The sequence below is a fragment of the Pseudocercospora fijiensis genome (assembly GCF_000340215.1).
Source record: "Pseudocercospora fijiensis CIRAD86 unplaced genomic scaffold MYCFIscaffold_5, whole genome shotgun sequence".
Taxonomy (NCBI): Eukaryota; Fungi; Ascomycota; class Dothideomycetes; order Mycosphaerellales; family Mycosphaerellaceae; genus Pseudocercospora; species Pseudocercospora fijiensis.
In genome coordinates, this window is record NW_006921536.1 from 3952098 (window position 1) to 3967747 (window position 15650).

The 15650-nt window shown below is 41.8% G+C and overlaps 3 protein-coding genes across 3 annotated transcripts; 2 read left to right on the forward strand and 1 right to left on the reverse strand.

Moving 5' to 3' along the window:
* Nucleotides 1-3851: 3851 nt before the first annotated feature.
* On the forward strand, nt 3852-5088 carry MYCFIDRAFT_83884 (uncharacterized protein; the record flags this gene model as incomplete). Its single annotated transcript, XM_007929466.1, has 3 exons — nt 3852-4262; nt 4414-4549; nt 4606-5088. Coding segments are annotated over 3 exons (1030 nt in total), but the record flags the coding sequence as incomplete, so codon positions are not given.
* Nucleotides 5089-8923: 3835 nt separating this feature from the next.
* Nucleotides 8924-9439, reverse strand: MYCFIDRAFT_175802 (uncharacterized protein; the record flags this gene model as incomplete). Its single annotated transcript, XM_007929467.1, has 7 exons — nt 8924-8946; nt 8972-8998; nt 9030-9071; nt 9101-9153; nt 9190-9233; nt 9257-9318; nt 9361-9439. 7 exons carry the CDS (start codon nt 9437-9439, stop codon nt 8924-8926), a joined length of 330 nt encoding a protein of 109 aa, XP_007927658.1.
* Nucleotides 9440-9491: 52 nt separating this feature from the next.
* On the forward strand, nt 9492-11384 carry MYCFIDRAFT_138975 (uncharacterized protein; the record flags this gene model as incomplete). Its single annotated transcript, XM_007929468.1, has 2 exons — nt 9492-10663; nt 11087-11384. 2 exons carry the CDS (start codon nt 9492-9494, stop codon nt 11382-11384), a joined length of 1470 nt encoding a protein of 489 aa, XP_007927659.1.
* Between the last annotated feature and the right edge of the window lie 4266 nt (nt 11385-15650).

The window sequence follows — 15650 nt, forward strand, 5'->3', positions numbered from 1 at the left end:
CTCCCTCCTCCCCCATGACACTGGGCACGGCATGGACTTCATCCTTCTTTCGGAATGTCGTCCCACGAGACGCTGTTGTCATAGACCCCTACCCCTATCCCTACCCCTACCCATCGCACATGAGCGCATCGCGTTCAAAACAGTTCGCGCACGGGCGTGACTATTCATAAACCTGCCCTAGTTATATGTAAACCCGCCCTCCGGCAACGGAGGAGCCTGAGGCAAATTAGTTAGTAACACCTCACTAATCTACCTCCATCTTCTCTGCTATAGGATTCTCGCCTTACCTCACTGTCGCTAACACCTTATTGCCGCTAACACCTTATATTATCGCCGCTATATCGAGCCCTTCTACGTAGTTATAGGCTAATACTACCGCCGCCGCCGCCGCCGCCGCCGCCGCTAATAAAGAATATACTAATACCTCGCTCTTTAATAATAAGAAGCGCTAGTTAAGGGACCTGCGCTAGGGTTTCGCTCGGCCGCTATAAGAAGGCGATAAAGGAGGTTTAAAGCTATAGATAGAGTTGCTATATAGTAGCCGTAGCCTAATATCGACGGAATACCTTTATAGTATAGATTAGCGGTATTTAGATAATATTATTATAGATTAGAGGTCTAATACGGCGTAGTAGGCAAGGGATAATTATATCCGCCTAACGACGTATAAAATAGAGGCTAGATACGACGGACTCGACCCCTAGTTATATAAAGAGCTAGATAAGGAGTTTATAGTATCTAAGGACCTAGTACTACCGTTTCTTAATAAGATAATAGCATAGCACGCTACCGGGCATACTACCGTACGCTTTACGCTTCGTACGGTTAGTAAGGCGGCTAGTCCTATATAGGGCGGCGCTAGTGCTAAGAGTGTTGTAACTAGTAGTAGTAGTAGTAGTAGTAGTATTATAGTCGGCGGCAGCGGGGTTAGTTAGTAAGAACAACTTCCTCTCTTAGAAATCGAGACTACCTCTTAATCTGCGTATATCTTTAGTAATAACGACGAATATAGTAACTAGTCTAAGTCGGAAACAGAAGAATACTAAGCAGGCTCGTTTGCTACTATCGAGAACTCCGAAAACCGTATGTTTAATAGTATTATAGCCGCCGAGGAATACGTAGAAACCTTCGCTTTAGAGAAGGGCTTTAAGACGAAGAAGATAGGCTATAAGCTTAATAAGGACAACGTACTCTAGCGGATAACACGCCGCTACGCGCGGTATTTAATACCTATAATACGGAAAGCAATAAAAGACAAACGAGAGGCACGGCGGCAGCTTAATCTAATAGTAAAGACACGAGAAGGTTACTCTAAGCTATGCGATTACCTATAGTCTGTAACCCTCGCTACTAAGGATTAGTATAATCCGGACGATAGCTACTAGTCTGTCTTATAGAATAGCTCTAACTACAACTATCTAGTAGTCTATCCGATAGTACTAGCTAACTACCGCCGAAGAGCTCGTACGATAGAGATTGTCGAGGCTATATTACAATTAAGGTCTATAGGCGTTAGCAATCGATAGATTAAGGCCGCTATTAAGCTCCGTTTTAGTAGTAGAGACTAGCAATCGCCTATTATACCTGCTACTTTACGAGACATCTTAAATGCCTAGCAAAAGGCTAAGAAGTTGCGACTCGCTAGCAAGTTAGTAGTCGACAAGACGATTAAGAACCTCCTATAATAGAACTACTTCGTACGGAAGGGTATTAGCACTAGACTAAGCGGTAAGCAACGGCTAGAATAGCTATATTTCTCGTACCCTAAGATAATTAATATCTACAAGAATTGTCCGGATATTATAGTTATAGATTGCACCTACAAAACTAACGAATATAGTATGCTATTGCTTATAATTGCCTTACTTAATTAGTTTAACTAAACCTTCCCTCTAGCACTAGTTTTTATACCTAGACAGGCGACTAAGTAGTATTTAATTACTATTTAGTGCACGTAGGAGTTGTTAGCAGAATATACCTATAAAGAGCCTCGCCTTATAATCTATAACCGTAATAAGGCACTAATAAAGGCGCTAGCAAGCGACTAGACTTATTTATATACATAGCTCTGCCGCTAGCATATTAGACGCGCAGTAGAGGCTAATTCGAAGGCCTTCCTTAGTACTAGACCGCCGGATCTAACTATAAGGCGTAGGCTATTAAGTGTAGCCGTATAGGACTTTATAGACCTATTTAATAAGGCTATTAACTTACCGTCGGTTAAGTCGTTTACAACTAACTCGAAGGCCCTCGAGAACGGCAAGATTGCCGCTAGTAAAGGCGAGCCTATACGCGACTACTCGGACAATAAAGACTAGCAATCGCTAGCTAGCTATATAGCTAATATATAGTAGGTCTATCGACAGTACTATATTAAATACTAGATTAATAGGACGCGGTATTATAGCAATACAACAACCTCGCTAGTAGAAGGTTGTTACGCTAGCATTAAGGCATAGTTAACGACCTATAAGAACGACATCTATAGCTTTATTAATAGGATAGTGCCCTACTTCTAGCACTAAGTTAACCGCTATAGGCTTATAGTTAGAGCCGAGATTAGTCGACCTACTATACTATTCTTAAGCGATCTATTCTACGCTAAAGTTATTAGCTATATTAGTACCTTCGCTCTACGTAAAGTAGCCGAGCGAAGGGCTCTCGTACGCGCCGAGCTTAAGAAGCGGAAGTCTAACAGTTATAGGCTATTAGATTGCACCTAGTATTATCGAAGGGTCTATAGCTTAAATTATATATACTAGATACTAGCCCTTAAGGAGTCTGTAACCGGCATTCTTACTATTCGTATATTCGAGAAGCACTAGCGAGTACTACGGAGCGATTATAATAGCAACGAGATAACTACTTACCGTACCTTAGAGCTACTTAAGCGGATTAATAAGCGGCTTAGTCGTACGACTCGGCGTAAGGCTACTAGACCTAAGCTAATTAAACAGGCCGCTAGACAGGCCGCTAGATAGGCCGCTATTAACTAGCAAGAAGCGATAAGATAGGCTAAGCCTAGGAGGCCTATTCTACCGCTACTAGTACTACGAGAACGTTTACGTAAGGGCTGTATATACAAAACGGCCTATAGGAGATATAAGTGCGTTAAAGATAATATAGACTGCTACTCTAGCTATTATAAGTATAGGTAGTGCGATAGAAACCCTATATCTACTTATTTACCTACTTAGGAAGGACCTCCGCCCGCTCCGAGGGCTCTACTAGTATCTATAGCGCTAGTAGTAATGCTAGAATACACTAAGATCGTATAGTAGGAGCTATACGTTAATGCGAGGGTCGTAGAACCTTATTTGCTAGGTAGGCAGTATATCTAGAATAGTTAGGATTAGCTATATTATCTAGTTCTATATCTATTATTTACTTAGTTCCTCTTTCTTACGTTATAATTCTACTTAGCGCTAACGAGAGCACTAGAGGCCTCTGTTGCGATATTCTACAGTGTGGATTACTAGCAATGTAGTCTCACCGAGGCCGGAGCCGGCTCTCGGTCCGCGGTCTACGAATAACCAGGGCAGGTTTATGAATAGTCACGCCCTCCGCCCCTCATCGCGCTTGCCAAATGCGACCTTTGCCGTCGACGATCAGCCACCACTTCTCCCCTCCCCCTCCACCGCTTCATCGTGGCTTTCTCTTGAACGCGATGGCCGACAGCATCGGCTCGGATGCCGAAGGTGTGAGAGCAAGCTCGACGCCTCGGGGTAGAAACGGTAGCATATAGGGTATGCCTGAATCCATTCCTCCCTCCTCCTCTCTTGTCTCGCCTTCTGTTCGAGGCTTCACCTTACTGGCTGCTCATCTCCACGCGTCTGGACGCGATTGTGATCATGGCGAAAGCACTCGTATTGCTCGGCTTTGCTGCCACAAGTTGGGCAGCTACAACATTCGTTCAAGGTGACCCTGCCAGGTTCACATACAAGCACATGACTACCCCGTTCTCTGGTCCTTGCGATGTGTCTGAGGGCACTGACGGCCATGTCTACATTCAAGAGCTCTTGGCAAACCAGATAGCACGCTATAATCAGAACACTGGTGAGCTGAAGGAGTTTCCCATCCCATTCACAACCCCCATCTTCCCAAATCAGACCATACCACTGCCATCGCAGGCCAAAGCCGTCCTTCTGGCCTGCGCGATCCGCAATGGCTACGATGGAAAGATGTACTTCAGCAACGGCCTCAGGAATCAGCTCGTTCAGTTCGATGCGAAGACGGAGAACATACAAGTCTTCACCCCGCCAGTAAGCAGGTCTAATGACACCCTCTGCCACTCTACAAGCTACTCCGCTGACGAGTCAATCTTTCAATCATTAGGGTCTACTTCAGCCGCTGGGAAATGCTCAACCTTTGAACGATCTCACTTCGGCGCCAGACGGCATATATTTCACGCAGACCAGCATGAACACAATCGCCAAATTTGACTACATCACCAAACAATTCAAGTATTTCGACATCCCAACGCCTCTCTCAATCCCGCTTGGTATCTATCACGCCAAGGATGGTGGGATCTGGTTTCTTGAGTTCGGTAGTAAGTAGTGACCTCTTGTCACCGCTAGGGAAATCAATGCTGAAAATTGTTGGCAGTGAACAAGATTGGACGTCTTGACCGAAGTACTGGCAAGATTGGGGAATGGTCGGTCCCACTGCCGAACGGCGCTTCGCCCGTGGTGATGCGTGCCGAAACACAAGCACCCAATGGAGACTACCTTCTCTGGTTCGCGGCATTCACTGGAAGTTCGCTTTGCTCGATCAATCAGCGCACGAAACAGATCGTGTGCTATCCCGAAAACGTCGCCTCAAATGCTCAGCAAATCGCACAAGACTATCATAACAACGTCTGGATCTCGCACACCCTACAAAACACGCTCGGTGTGTTTAACGCAAAGACCAAAAACTTCACTGAGATCATCATGCCGGGTACTGTTGCTGCAACGCCAGTCAGCGCACCTGCCTACGGAGGCACCGGAATATATTGCAGGCCTGTTGGAAATCCGTTCACAAGAGGCACAGGTAATGCCATTTGGTTCACGCAACTGACCTTGAATCGACTGGTCCGGTATGATTTAAACGGACTGAACTACTGAAGGCTCTCAAAGAAATGCTTATCATTCTGACGACTTGGTTGGAATTGTATGAGAACCACATACAGCAATCTTTCTCCAACAGCTGTAGCTGTAATGCACTGATCAAGTAGCCTTGATGTTTTCCAAGTTCCACCAGAGCAGTGTTCAGACCTCTTGGAAGGCTTTCAGCAAGTCCAGAAATGCGGAAATCCTATCCTTGGGCATCCAACTCGGCTACAGTAGCCGCGGCTGTAGAACTACCTGGTCGCAGAGTCTTGGCACCCCCGAAACCTCTTCTGTAGAGACCTTTAGCAGGAGGTGTCGCTGTCCAGTTCCGACAACAACTTCTAACTAATGGTTTACTACCTGTATCTACTGTATCTACTATATTATATGTAGCTAATCGATTGTAATGCCGTAGGTCGTAATACAATAAGTCTATTACTAAAAGAGGTAGATATAGAAGTAGTATAGCGGCCTTAGCGATAGTAACTACCTTTCCTTATAATATTAAACCTTCTATCGATCGCTCTATAGTATACTAAATAACACCTCCGGAGGCTCTACCGCTACTAGTATTAATACATTACAAGCTCTTAATAATAGTTAAGGTCGTACGAATAATATTAGTAGTATATAATAGTATAGAAGGTAACGTTAGATAGAAAATTTAGGTAGAAATTAGGCTTCGTAAGGGACTCGGAGGGATAGTAATAAGGCGGCTAGAGGACTCGATAGTAGGTAGTAGATCGCTCGTCTTCTTATTCTACTAATTTGTTAGCGAATTAAGATTATTATAGCCTTCTATAATACCTTCGTAGGTCGCTATCTCCCTTCCCCCTATCTACTATCTAGAGTTATCGATTTAGCGACTAGATCTAGTAAATACGCCTCTCTAGTATCTATACCGCTACTAACTACTCTAGTAAGTTAGTTACGGCTATCTCTATTACCTAGACCTTCGCTATTAATTAAGACCGTAGAAACACTATCTTAGAAGGATAGTAGTAATATAGCTTACCTATTAAAGCTAGGCAAGCTATCGGCTCGAATAGAGTTAGTTGTCTTCTAGCAAGTAAATAATATAAAGTATACCTATAAGAAGGGCAATATTACTAACTTCTATCGGCTTATTAGAGGTCGTATAAATGCGTAGGCTTGTACTAATAGTAAGAAGGAGTTTAGTAGTAATTCTAGCTTCTAGTAGAGCTATAACGTTAAGTTAGTTAAAAGGGTAAAGGAGTAGGCCGCTAAAGAGCGCTCTACTAGTATAGCGCCTAGTAACGATAACCTCTCGTAAGCGAAGGACTTCTTTATTAAATACGCTATACATATAAACCCTTAGCTCTTCGATAAGATAGCGATAAAGGAATAGAAAGAGGCGACTCGGCGTAAGGAGATCGTTATCTGCGATAGTCTAATAGATAAGTTAGGCTCGAAGCGACGTCGATTAAATAGTAGTAGCTCTTCTTAGGCGACCTCTACTAAACCGGAAGAATCTACGCCTTCTATACCGTCGACGACTTAGCGGATACGACTACGCCGCCGTAAGCGTAATAATAACGCCTCGATTAATAGAGCGTTCTTAAAACTAAACGAATTGCTAAAACCGCACTTCGAGAAGATTAAAGAGGGCCTAACCGCCCTTAATTAGCACTATATTCGAGGCCTAACTAATAGTTAGAAGAACGAACTATAGCACCCTAATACTGCTATTATAAGTACTATTATCCCTTTCTTAACTAGCAACTTACTAATATTAGCTAGATAGTAATAGGTATATATCCGGATTATACCTAAGTACTATTATAAGTTATCTGCCGTAGGAAGAGCAAGATACTAATGCTAGAGCTATTCGAGCGCTTACCGAAGCTAGGTTTCTTATAGTAGATAGGGTAGTTAGATCGCTACGATTAGGATTAGAATAATAATAATATAGACGATATTAAGGTCCTCGAGGACTTTTTCGACTCGGAGGAGTGGGTAGTAGTTGTGATAGTGTAGAGTTCGTTTTGTGGGATTAGTTAAAGTAAATCCCTACTTATTTGTTAGCAATATTGCTCTTTAGTATCGATTTAACGAATTAGTCGCTTTTGCCGTTGCCTTATTATTCTCTATATCGCGAGATTATCGCGGGAAATTTAGGTAGGGTTAGTAGTATATAACTATTACTTACTTATAGGTTAATAACATCGCCGAGACATTACGAGAATCGCGTATAGACGCTCTAGTTACCTATTTTCGCTGCTTTCTAGATATATACTAATATTTCGAAATGTATTCGCTCCTATAGTATAATACTAAGAATACCCTTAGAATTGTAAAGCTATACTTTAACTTCTCGATATTATCGTTTAGGTTCTTCTATTACTATTACTATTACTATTACTATCCTTGTCTTCTATCGCTAGCGACGTATACCTATCTCCTTTATCGCCCTTATTACCTCGCTCTAGTCGCGGCAGTTACTATCCTAGCGGAAGAACCGTCGTAACGAGCGCTCTAATCTCGTTACTAATTTAAGCATTAGTTGCCCTCGAATAGAGATATTCTTCTAATACCGGTAGATCTATACGACCTATAGATACCTAGTTTCTATAATAGTAGGTATAGCAATTAGTAAGGAGAACGCACGCTCGATAGATAGACCTAATAGCCTATAAGTCCGCTCTCTACTTAACTAAGTTAATCTACTATAGATTTAATATCTGTCCGAATATATGCTCTATAGTAACTCTTAAAGCCGACATCTCCTAGTCTATCTGCCTCTATAGCGGCGTACGAGGTTAACTATTCTAACCTTTAAAAGCAGATATAATACTATCTGCTACTACGTACGCTAGGTCGCTATAAATAAACACCTTATCCTCTAATCTGTATCTATCGAATAGCGCGTACTAAATCTACTAAATATTAGATTTAAATACTATCCGAGAATCCCTAAAAGAGCTAGGTTTAGGACTATATAATAACGATAGCAGACTGTTTAGAGTAACAACCGCCTAGAATTTAATACCGTATACTCTCTTATATCCGCTATAGTATAACTTCTAGTTATACTTTAGCCTATAGTAAGGACGAAGGGTACTATTAATAAATCTATATACTTTACTAAGACTAACGTCCGGTTCTAATACCTCTACGTACCTCCGCAAATACTAAGGGATTAAGCGACGAGTATCGAATAGCAATCTATCGCTAAAGAAGTCGTCTAAATACTTAAGAATAGTATTAAATATAATACTAATCTAGGTCGGCCCTTTACTAAAGTCGTACGCTAGTAACTACTAACTCGCACTACTTACTAACTGCTATAGAAGTACTAATAAGGCTTTTTCCTTAGTAGGTTCTATATAGTATAGCTACTTAATCTAGTCTAACTTAAGCAGCCTTACTAACCTATATAGGTCTTGCTTCTAGAAGCGAAATCTACGCTTATACTAATCGTTTATTAGGTCCGCTAACCTCGTCCTTCTAAGCCGATTATAATCGTCCGGATATAAGCTTCTTATTTAATTACCTACGTACGCCTCGTTAGCCTCGTTATCTACGATAATATCGACTACCGACTCGAGATATACGCTAGCCGCTTGTCCGATAACTACCTAATAGTCTAGTAGTAATTGCCTAACTTAAGCGTCTATTTTAATCCGATAATAATACTACTATATACTAACTAAGGTCTATATTAAAGAGCTAGGGTTATATTACTATAGATACGATAACTAAGCAGCTAAGAGGTGGCAAAAGGAGGTTGCTAAAGGCCTCGGAAGAGCCGTCTCAGATAGGCTTAGTTACTAACCCTGGTGAACACCACTAAATTCTGACACTCGAGATTGCTAAAGGTCTCTTGTGGTTGCAACTTGCGTCAGCTGTTGTCAGAACACCGGCGTGTTGCCACTCTTCTTGTCTGGCTGCAGTGTATAGCTCCGCAGCAATCTTCACCGGGCTTCAACTTGGGACTCTGCTGTTGTATGCTATCATAGGCTAGCAACGCGATCGCGAAGGCCGAGCACCGACACTGCACTGCCTGCCTACACGTAGGGTTCTGAACGGGAGATCAGCAGCGCTTCATGCATCTACATTGGTGGTACTTCCTCGTCACCTTGCAGAATGCAGGAGCGGCCCGCGGAGACCATTCGAGTCATTCTACTCTATTCGCCAATCCACACTTCCTTCTCAGGCAGCAGTCGTTTACGCCTCACAGTACAGTGGCGCTTTCTCGAACAGAGTGCTTTTCCGGTTGCCTTCCTCCGCGTTGCTTGCTGCTATTGACGACGTTCTTTCACCCAAGATACTTGGTGTCTCAAAAGCTGGTCTCTGGAAGACGCTTGCCACAAACGAAGCAGAACCATCAGCCAAGAATACATACCTATCAGGATGGACTTTCGCAAGACGGTGAAAGCCATGCCAAGCAGCAATGAAACACTTGCACTCACAGATCTGCCACCAAACATCTTGGAGTCATTGATCCCGGGATATGGCCTCATATCTCGATATATTGCAGCCACTTTAGGCATAGACATCAGCATTTTCGTGTCGATCGGCATCGTGCTTCTAGCTCTGACCAAAGGAGGACAGTATCTCTTCTTAACACTCGAGAAGTTGTTCCGAGACCTTTTCATGTCGTCAGTATACATCGACCAGCATGATGACCTCTTTGACATGGTGATGGGCTGGCTAGCAGAGAACCAGCAAACAGGTTCGAGAAGAAGTCTAAGAGCTAAAACACAAAAAGGTTCCAAGGTTGAGGATGCATTTGACGATACACCGGGGGATGCTCTGGACGAAAACGGTATGTTTGACTACACAAAATGGAGTGCTCGACTTCCACCTCGGTACGAGCCATATTACGGTCGCAACTATCTGCTCCACCAGGGGAGATTGTTCTTCTTCAAGAGGTCTGTGAAGCAAGGTGGGCAGCGCGTTCAAGTGACTTGGAGCAATGCAGAGGACGAACTGCTCCAGATCGACTGCATTGGCCGTTCTTTGGAGCCCATCAAGGACTTGTTGAGGACCATCAAGATATGGTCACTGAATAGAGTGCGTGGTACGACCACAATTCGGCATCCCACCGCAAGAGATCGATCGAGGTTTAGTGGTTCTTGGTCCAAGACTGCTAGTCGACCTTCGCGCCCAATGGAAACTGTCATTTTAGATGCTACGCAAAAGTCAATGATAGTGCGAGACATGAACGAGTACCTTCATCCTGCTTCTCCACGATGGTATGCTACTCGAGGAATTCCATACCGTCGTGGATACCTGTTTCATGGGCCACCTGGGACTGGCAAAACTAGTCTCAGCTTTGCGCTGGCAGGCATATTTGGTCTGGAGATCTATGCCATTAGCTTGCAGGAACCGACATTGACTGAAGGAGATCTCCTACAGCTCTTCAACGGACTGCCACGCCGCTGTATCGTTCTCCTTGAGGACGTTGATGCTGCAGGCCTTCTTCGCGACAATCAGAGCAAAGATGACGATAAGCCAAAAGGCGCTGCAGCTGGAAAGGGCAACGATGATGAAAAGGAGAAGGAAGGAGCTAGGAGCAAGAATGGCGGCGAATTTGAAAAGGACAGCGAGTACACTATGGCGGGCACACTGAAAGAATTGACTCGCGAACTGAAAGCCAGCAACACCTCTAGAGGAGGGCGCCGTGGCGGAACTGACAATAACAACTCTGGTAACGCTGCAAACCGTGCTTCAGGCACTGGTATCTCGCGCTCAGGTCTACTGAATGCTATAGATGGCGTAGCAAGTGCTGAAGGGCGAGTGCTGATTATGACCACTAATCATCCCGAAAAGCTTGACGCTGCTTTGGTTCGACCGGGCAGAGTGGATCGCAAAGTGGCTTTCCAGCTCGCTATGAAGGAGCAGATCAGCGAACTGTTTACTCGAATGTACGCGGCGAGCGACCAAGTGCCAGACATGGAGCCCAAAATCAGCCTCAGCTCGAATGGACGAATGAAAGCCTACATCAACGGGAGCGCGATTCAGCCACATAGCAATGGCCTCGCAGGAAAGAAGACAAATAGCAATCTCGATAGCCACACCGCGAAAGCGAAAAGCAGAACACAGCTTTCAAGCATGTCGCCGGCAGACTTGGAGGAGCTCGCGATAGAATTTGCCAGCCTCGTTCCGACTAATACTTTTACGCCAGCCGAGATCCAAAACCACTTAATGAAATACAAAAAGGAGCCACGAACCGCGGTCGAGCTTGCCGAGGAATGGATTCAGGAATTAATCGTCGAAAAGATAAAAGAGGCCGAGGAATATAATATAGCGCAGGTCGACGACGAGTAGAGCAGAGAACTCTAGAGTTTCTATTTTAGAGTAGTAACGATACGTAGATAGATATTACTATACTAGTATATACTATCTATAAAGTTATATCTAAATATTAAATAAATCTAAAAAAGTTTATAACTACTATATATATATATATATATTATATAATATTAGAATATCCCTAAAATACGCGTAGTAGCCGTCTAATTTCGGAGCGTAGGGAAATTTTATATAGGAACTTTAAAAAAACGTAGATATAGCTACCCTTTCGCGAGCGTAGCCGCCGCCTTACGTAAGCGTAAAAGGATAGCTAATAGAGAATTCGAACCTCTAATACTAAAAGTTATACCCTCGCTAGTCGCTACCCTATATATCTATAGGGACTATAAGCGAATAACTCTTACTATCTAGAACCGATCTAATTAGCTAGAGAGTCGTAGAATAGAAATAATTCTATAAATCTAAAAAAGCGATATAGCTAATAAGGGAATTAAATCTCCTATCCTATAGTACGTAGTATAGTATATAGTTAGGCTATATAGTTTAGTATTTAGCTAACTAGAGCTAGTTTCTAACGTTACGAAAACTTTTTTTCCGATCGCGACGATCCTATCGATAGGATCGCTTAGGATCGCTTAGGATCCTCGGGATCGTACGTTAAAGATCTTATCGGATAGGATCGCCCCGCGATTCCGTCGATAGGATCCTCGCGATCGAAATTTCGGGACGGGCCGTCCCGAAATTCGAGGCTAAGGAACGCAAAGGACGCGGGATAAGTTAGAGCCCGACTGCTACTACTACTACTACTACTACTACGAGGTATATCGGGGTATTACGCACTAATATAGGTTAAATTTAGCGGTTTCGAAGGTTTTTTTTATAAATAAATTTTTTCGTTAAGGTTTCGTTAAATGCAGCCGATATTTCGTTAAGGTTTCTTTTAAAAGCCGACGCTTAATAAGCAGAACTTTGAAAAAAAGTACACTCGAAACACTCGAGATTCTTTTCCAGATTCTAAGATAACTACTAGGTATTAAGACTTAAAAATTTATAATACGCTTATTAGTAGGTAGAACTTTAAGTTCTATTTTTTAAATTTCTAAAAATAGTAAAGTATAACTTAGAAAAGCTAAAATACTATATTGCTTATTTCTATTCCCTAGCTTTAGTTTCGTAGAAAATCTATAAATTTTATATTTTTTATAATAATATACTAAAAATGGAGTATCTTTTTACTATATTACTAAGCTATAAACCTACTAGAAAAAAAGATAAATCAGAAGTAAAATGTCTAGAAAAGCGATTTTCTTTCCTTTATATCTTTTTATCTAGAAGGTTTACGGCTTAGTAATATATAACAAAAATGTTCTATATGTAGTATAGTATTAGGTTAAAGTCTAATTTTTATAAGTTACCTTTTTATCGTTCTAGGATAGCTTAGGATCGCTCGGGATCGCTTAGGATCGCTCGCGATCGCTAGGATCGATAGGATCGTCGCGATCGGAAAAGAAGTTTTCGTAACGAATAACTAGCGAGAATATAACCTCTAGAACTATCTAATTAGCTAGTATACTCTATTTATATAGCTACTACTAGTATAAACGTCTCCGCTCGCTTAGCTCTATCTATATACTAGAAAGCGGCTTCTATCGTATCTTATATTTCTTTACTATAGAAGGAGGTACAGTATCGGCGTAAAAAGTAGAGAGTATATAGAGAATTAACGAAGATAAAAAGAGAGGCGAATAAGGTTTAGTCGAAGGAGTCCCTTTCCGCTATTAGAATAGCGTAGATTATTATATCTTACTACTATTTCGCGAAAACGGCGCATACGGTCGGTATAACTTTCGCAGTAGTAGTAGGTAGAGGGTCGGTCTATTACAGGAAAGACAGTACAGTAGTAGAGAGAAAAGGAAAGGAGTAAGAAAGGAGAGCGAAATATATAGTAGAAAATAGGCAATAGTAAAGATAGGAATATTTTTATTTTATTTCTATCGATTTAGATACTACGAAATTTGCGGTATTCTATCGCGCTCTATAAGCTTACCGGTAGCGCTATCTACGTAGACGTAGCCGCTACGTAAATTATAGCAGTCTTATAGTAGCGATAGTAATAGTAGATAGAGAGAAGATATAGAGTATATTACGTACGCGCTCTTCTCTAATATAATAGTATCGTAGGCGCGAGTGTCGCCGAACCCTTAGTAGTATTATACTAGCTACGACTATACTAGCTTACTAGAGTTATACTCTCTATCGTCTTATTATAATTCTTATCTTAGTATCGAAAGAACGATAGTACTATAAAAAGGCCTCTAGGTATCTTAGTATACTAGAGTCTATCTAGATAGACTCGCGAAGATCTAGGTTACTACTAAGAGGTATAAAGGAGGTAGAATTCCCTAGCTTCTATTAATCGGCTTCTCTAGCCTAAGAAAGTCCTAACCTATCCTAAGAGGGAGCTAGGCTAGGGTAGGCATTTAATTAGAAGAAGAGAACTACTAGATATAAGAGAATACAAACTCTTTAATCTAAGAAATAAAGGCCGCTACCTCTTACCCTAAGGGGCTAGCTAATAAATAGGAGGCCCTTCTCTCCTCCCTTCTCTAGAGATATATAGCTATAATCCTCTACTACTAATAGAATACGATAATAGTATAGTTAATTAAAGACCTTAGCGACTACCTACGAAAACCGAAACCTTCCTATAGGGGCTAGTAGCTAGTATCTTAGGTATAGGTTACCCTTTAGGCTAGCTGCCTCCTCTCCCTCCCTAGCCTAGATCCCTCCTATAGGAGGCATATATAGTATATATAAGAGTAGGGGATGCCTTAAAAAAAGAAAAGACCCTTAATAAGAGTAATATAGAACTCTTAAAGGAGATAGGAGACCCTAGAGTAATTAGAGTTAGGAAATAACCTAGCAGAGATCTTACTATATTTGTAATATTATAAATAGCAAAAGCCTAGCTCTAGGGGAGTAGGGAATAGATATAAGAGATATTCGAGGAGAGATATTATAGGTAGCCTACTAAATATTAGTCTATAGGTTATATATAAGAGACTATAGCCCTAATAAGAAGGAAACTATACTACTATAGAAAGATTCTAGGAAGAATATACTAGATAGTATCCTAACCTTAAAGTAGGAAGAACCTTCTAGCTTAAGAGCCCTAAGGCTTTAGACCTTATAGAGCGGCGGTTAGCGTAAATTATATACGCTTCCGCTCCTACGCGTCGACGCGTACTAGTTTGTTTAGGTTATTGTTTTCTATCTTACTATCGTATCTTACTATCGCTATTTTAACTATTCTACTATCGTTTCTATCTCTTCTATTATTTAAATTATACCTTTAATGTCTTCTAATACTATATAAATTGCGGACTACCTTAGAAAAGGTAGGGATAGGGATATACTAGCGCCGTAGGTATAGGGCAACTTTGTGCTAGGTATAAGATTACGACGAGAGTAGAGCGCGGTTAGAATCGCTAACTTTTTAGTAGAGAAGAAAGAAGGGGACGATTCAGTCGATTCTAGTAATAAAAACCCGTTAGTTTCCCTAGACTATCGCCGCCTTCGTAGACCCCGTAGTAGTTCGGTTTCCGAACTACTAAACGTATATAGTTTAGTTTCTTAGCGGCGAACTAGCTCCCTAGTTCTAGTTTGGTTTTTTCGAACTATATAGATTCCTAGTTTAAACTAGAGACTATATTAGTTTCACTATAAGGACACTCTTATTCGACTGCCGGCTACGATTGCCGGCTATAATAGTAAATATGTTACATTTACTACGCTCTTTTACCGTTACTAGAGCGTAGTTACCGTTACTAGGGCGTAGTTTTACTATAAGGACACTCCTATTCGACTACTAGCTACGATTGCCGGCTATAATAGTTACTAGGTTATTCGAGCGGAGCGACAGACTTAATAGGCACCTAGAGCAACTCGAGGAGCTTGCGACGAGAGTTATATAAGGTGTCTATTAAGTCTAGCGTAGAGATCGAGAATAAATCAGATTAGTGCTAATAACGTATACGTATTAGTAGTAGTAGTGTTAGTGGTCGTAGTAGTAGTAGTATAGGGAGGCTAAATTTTAAAGATACGCCCGCAAAACTAACCGAGCCCTCTAATTGGTCTAAAGTCGAATCCGAGTTACGTACTACTTAACCTTAGGCTAGACTTTTACGTTACGTTACTTCCTATAACAAAGGCAATACTATAATGCGACAATAGCACTACTATCCCCTAATAGTACAGTACGACACAACTCGACACAATGCG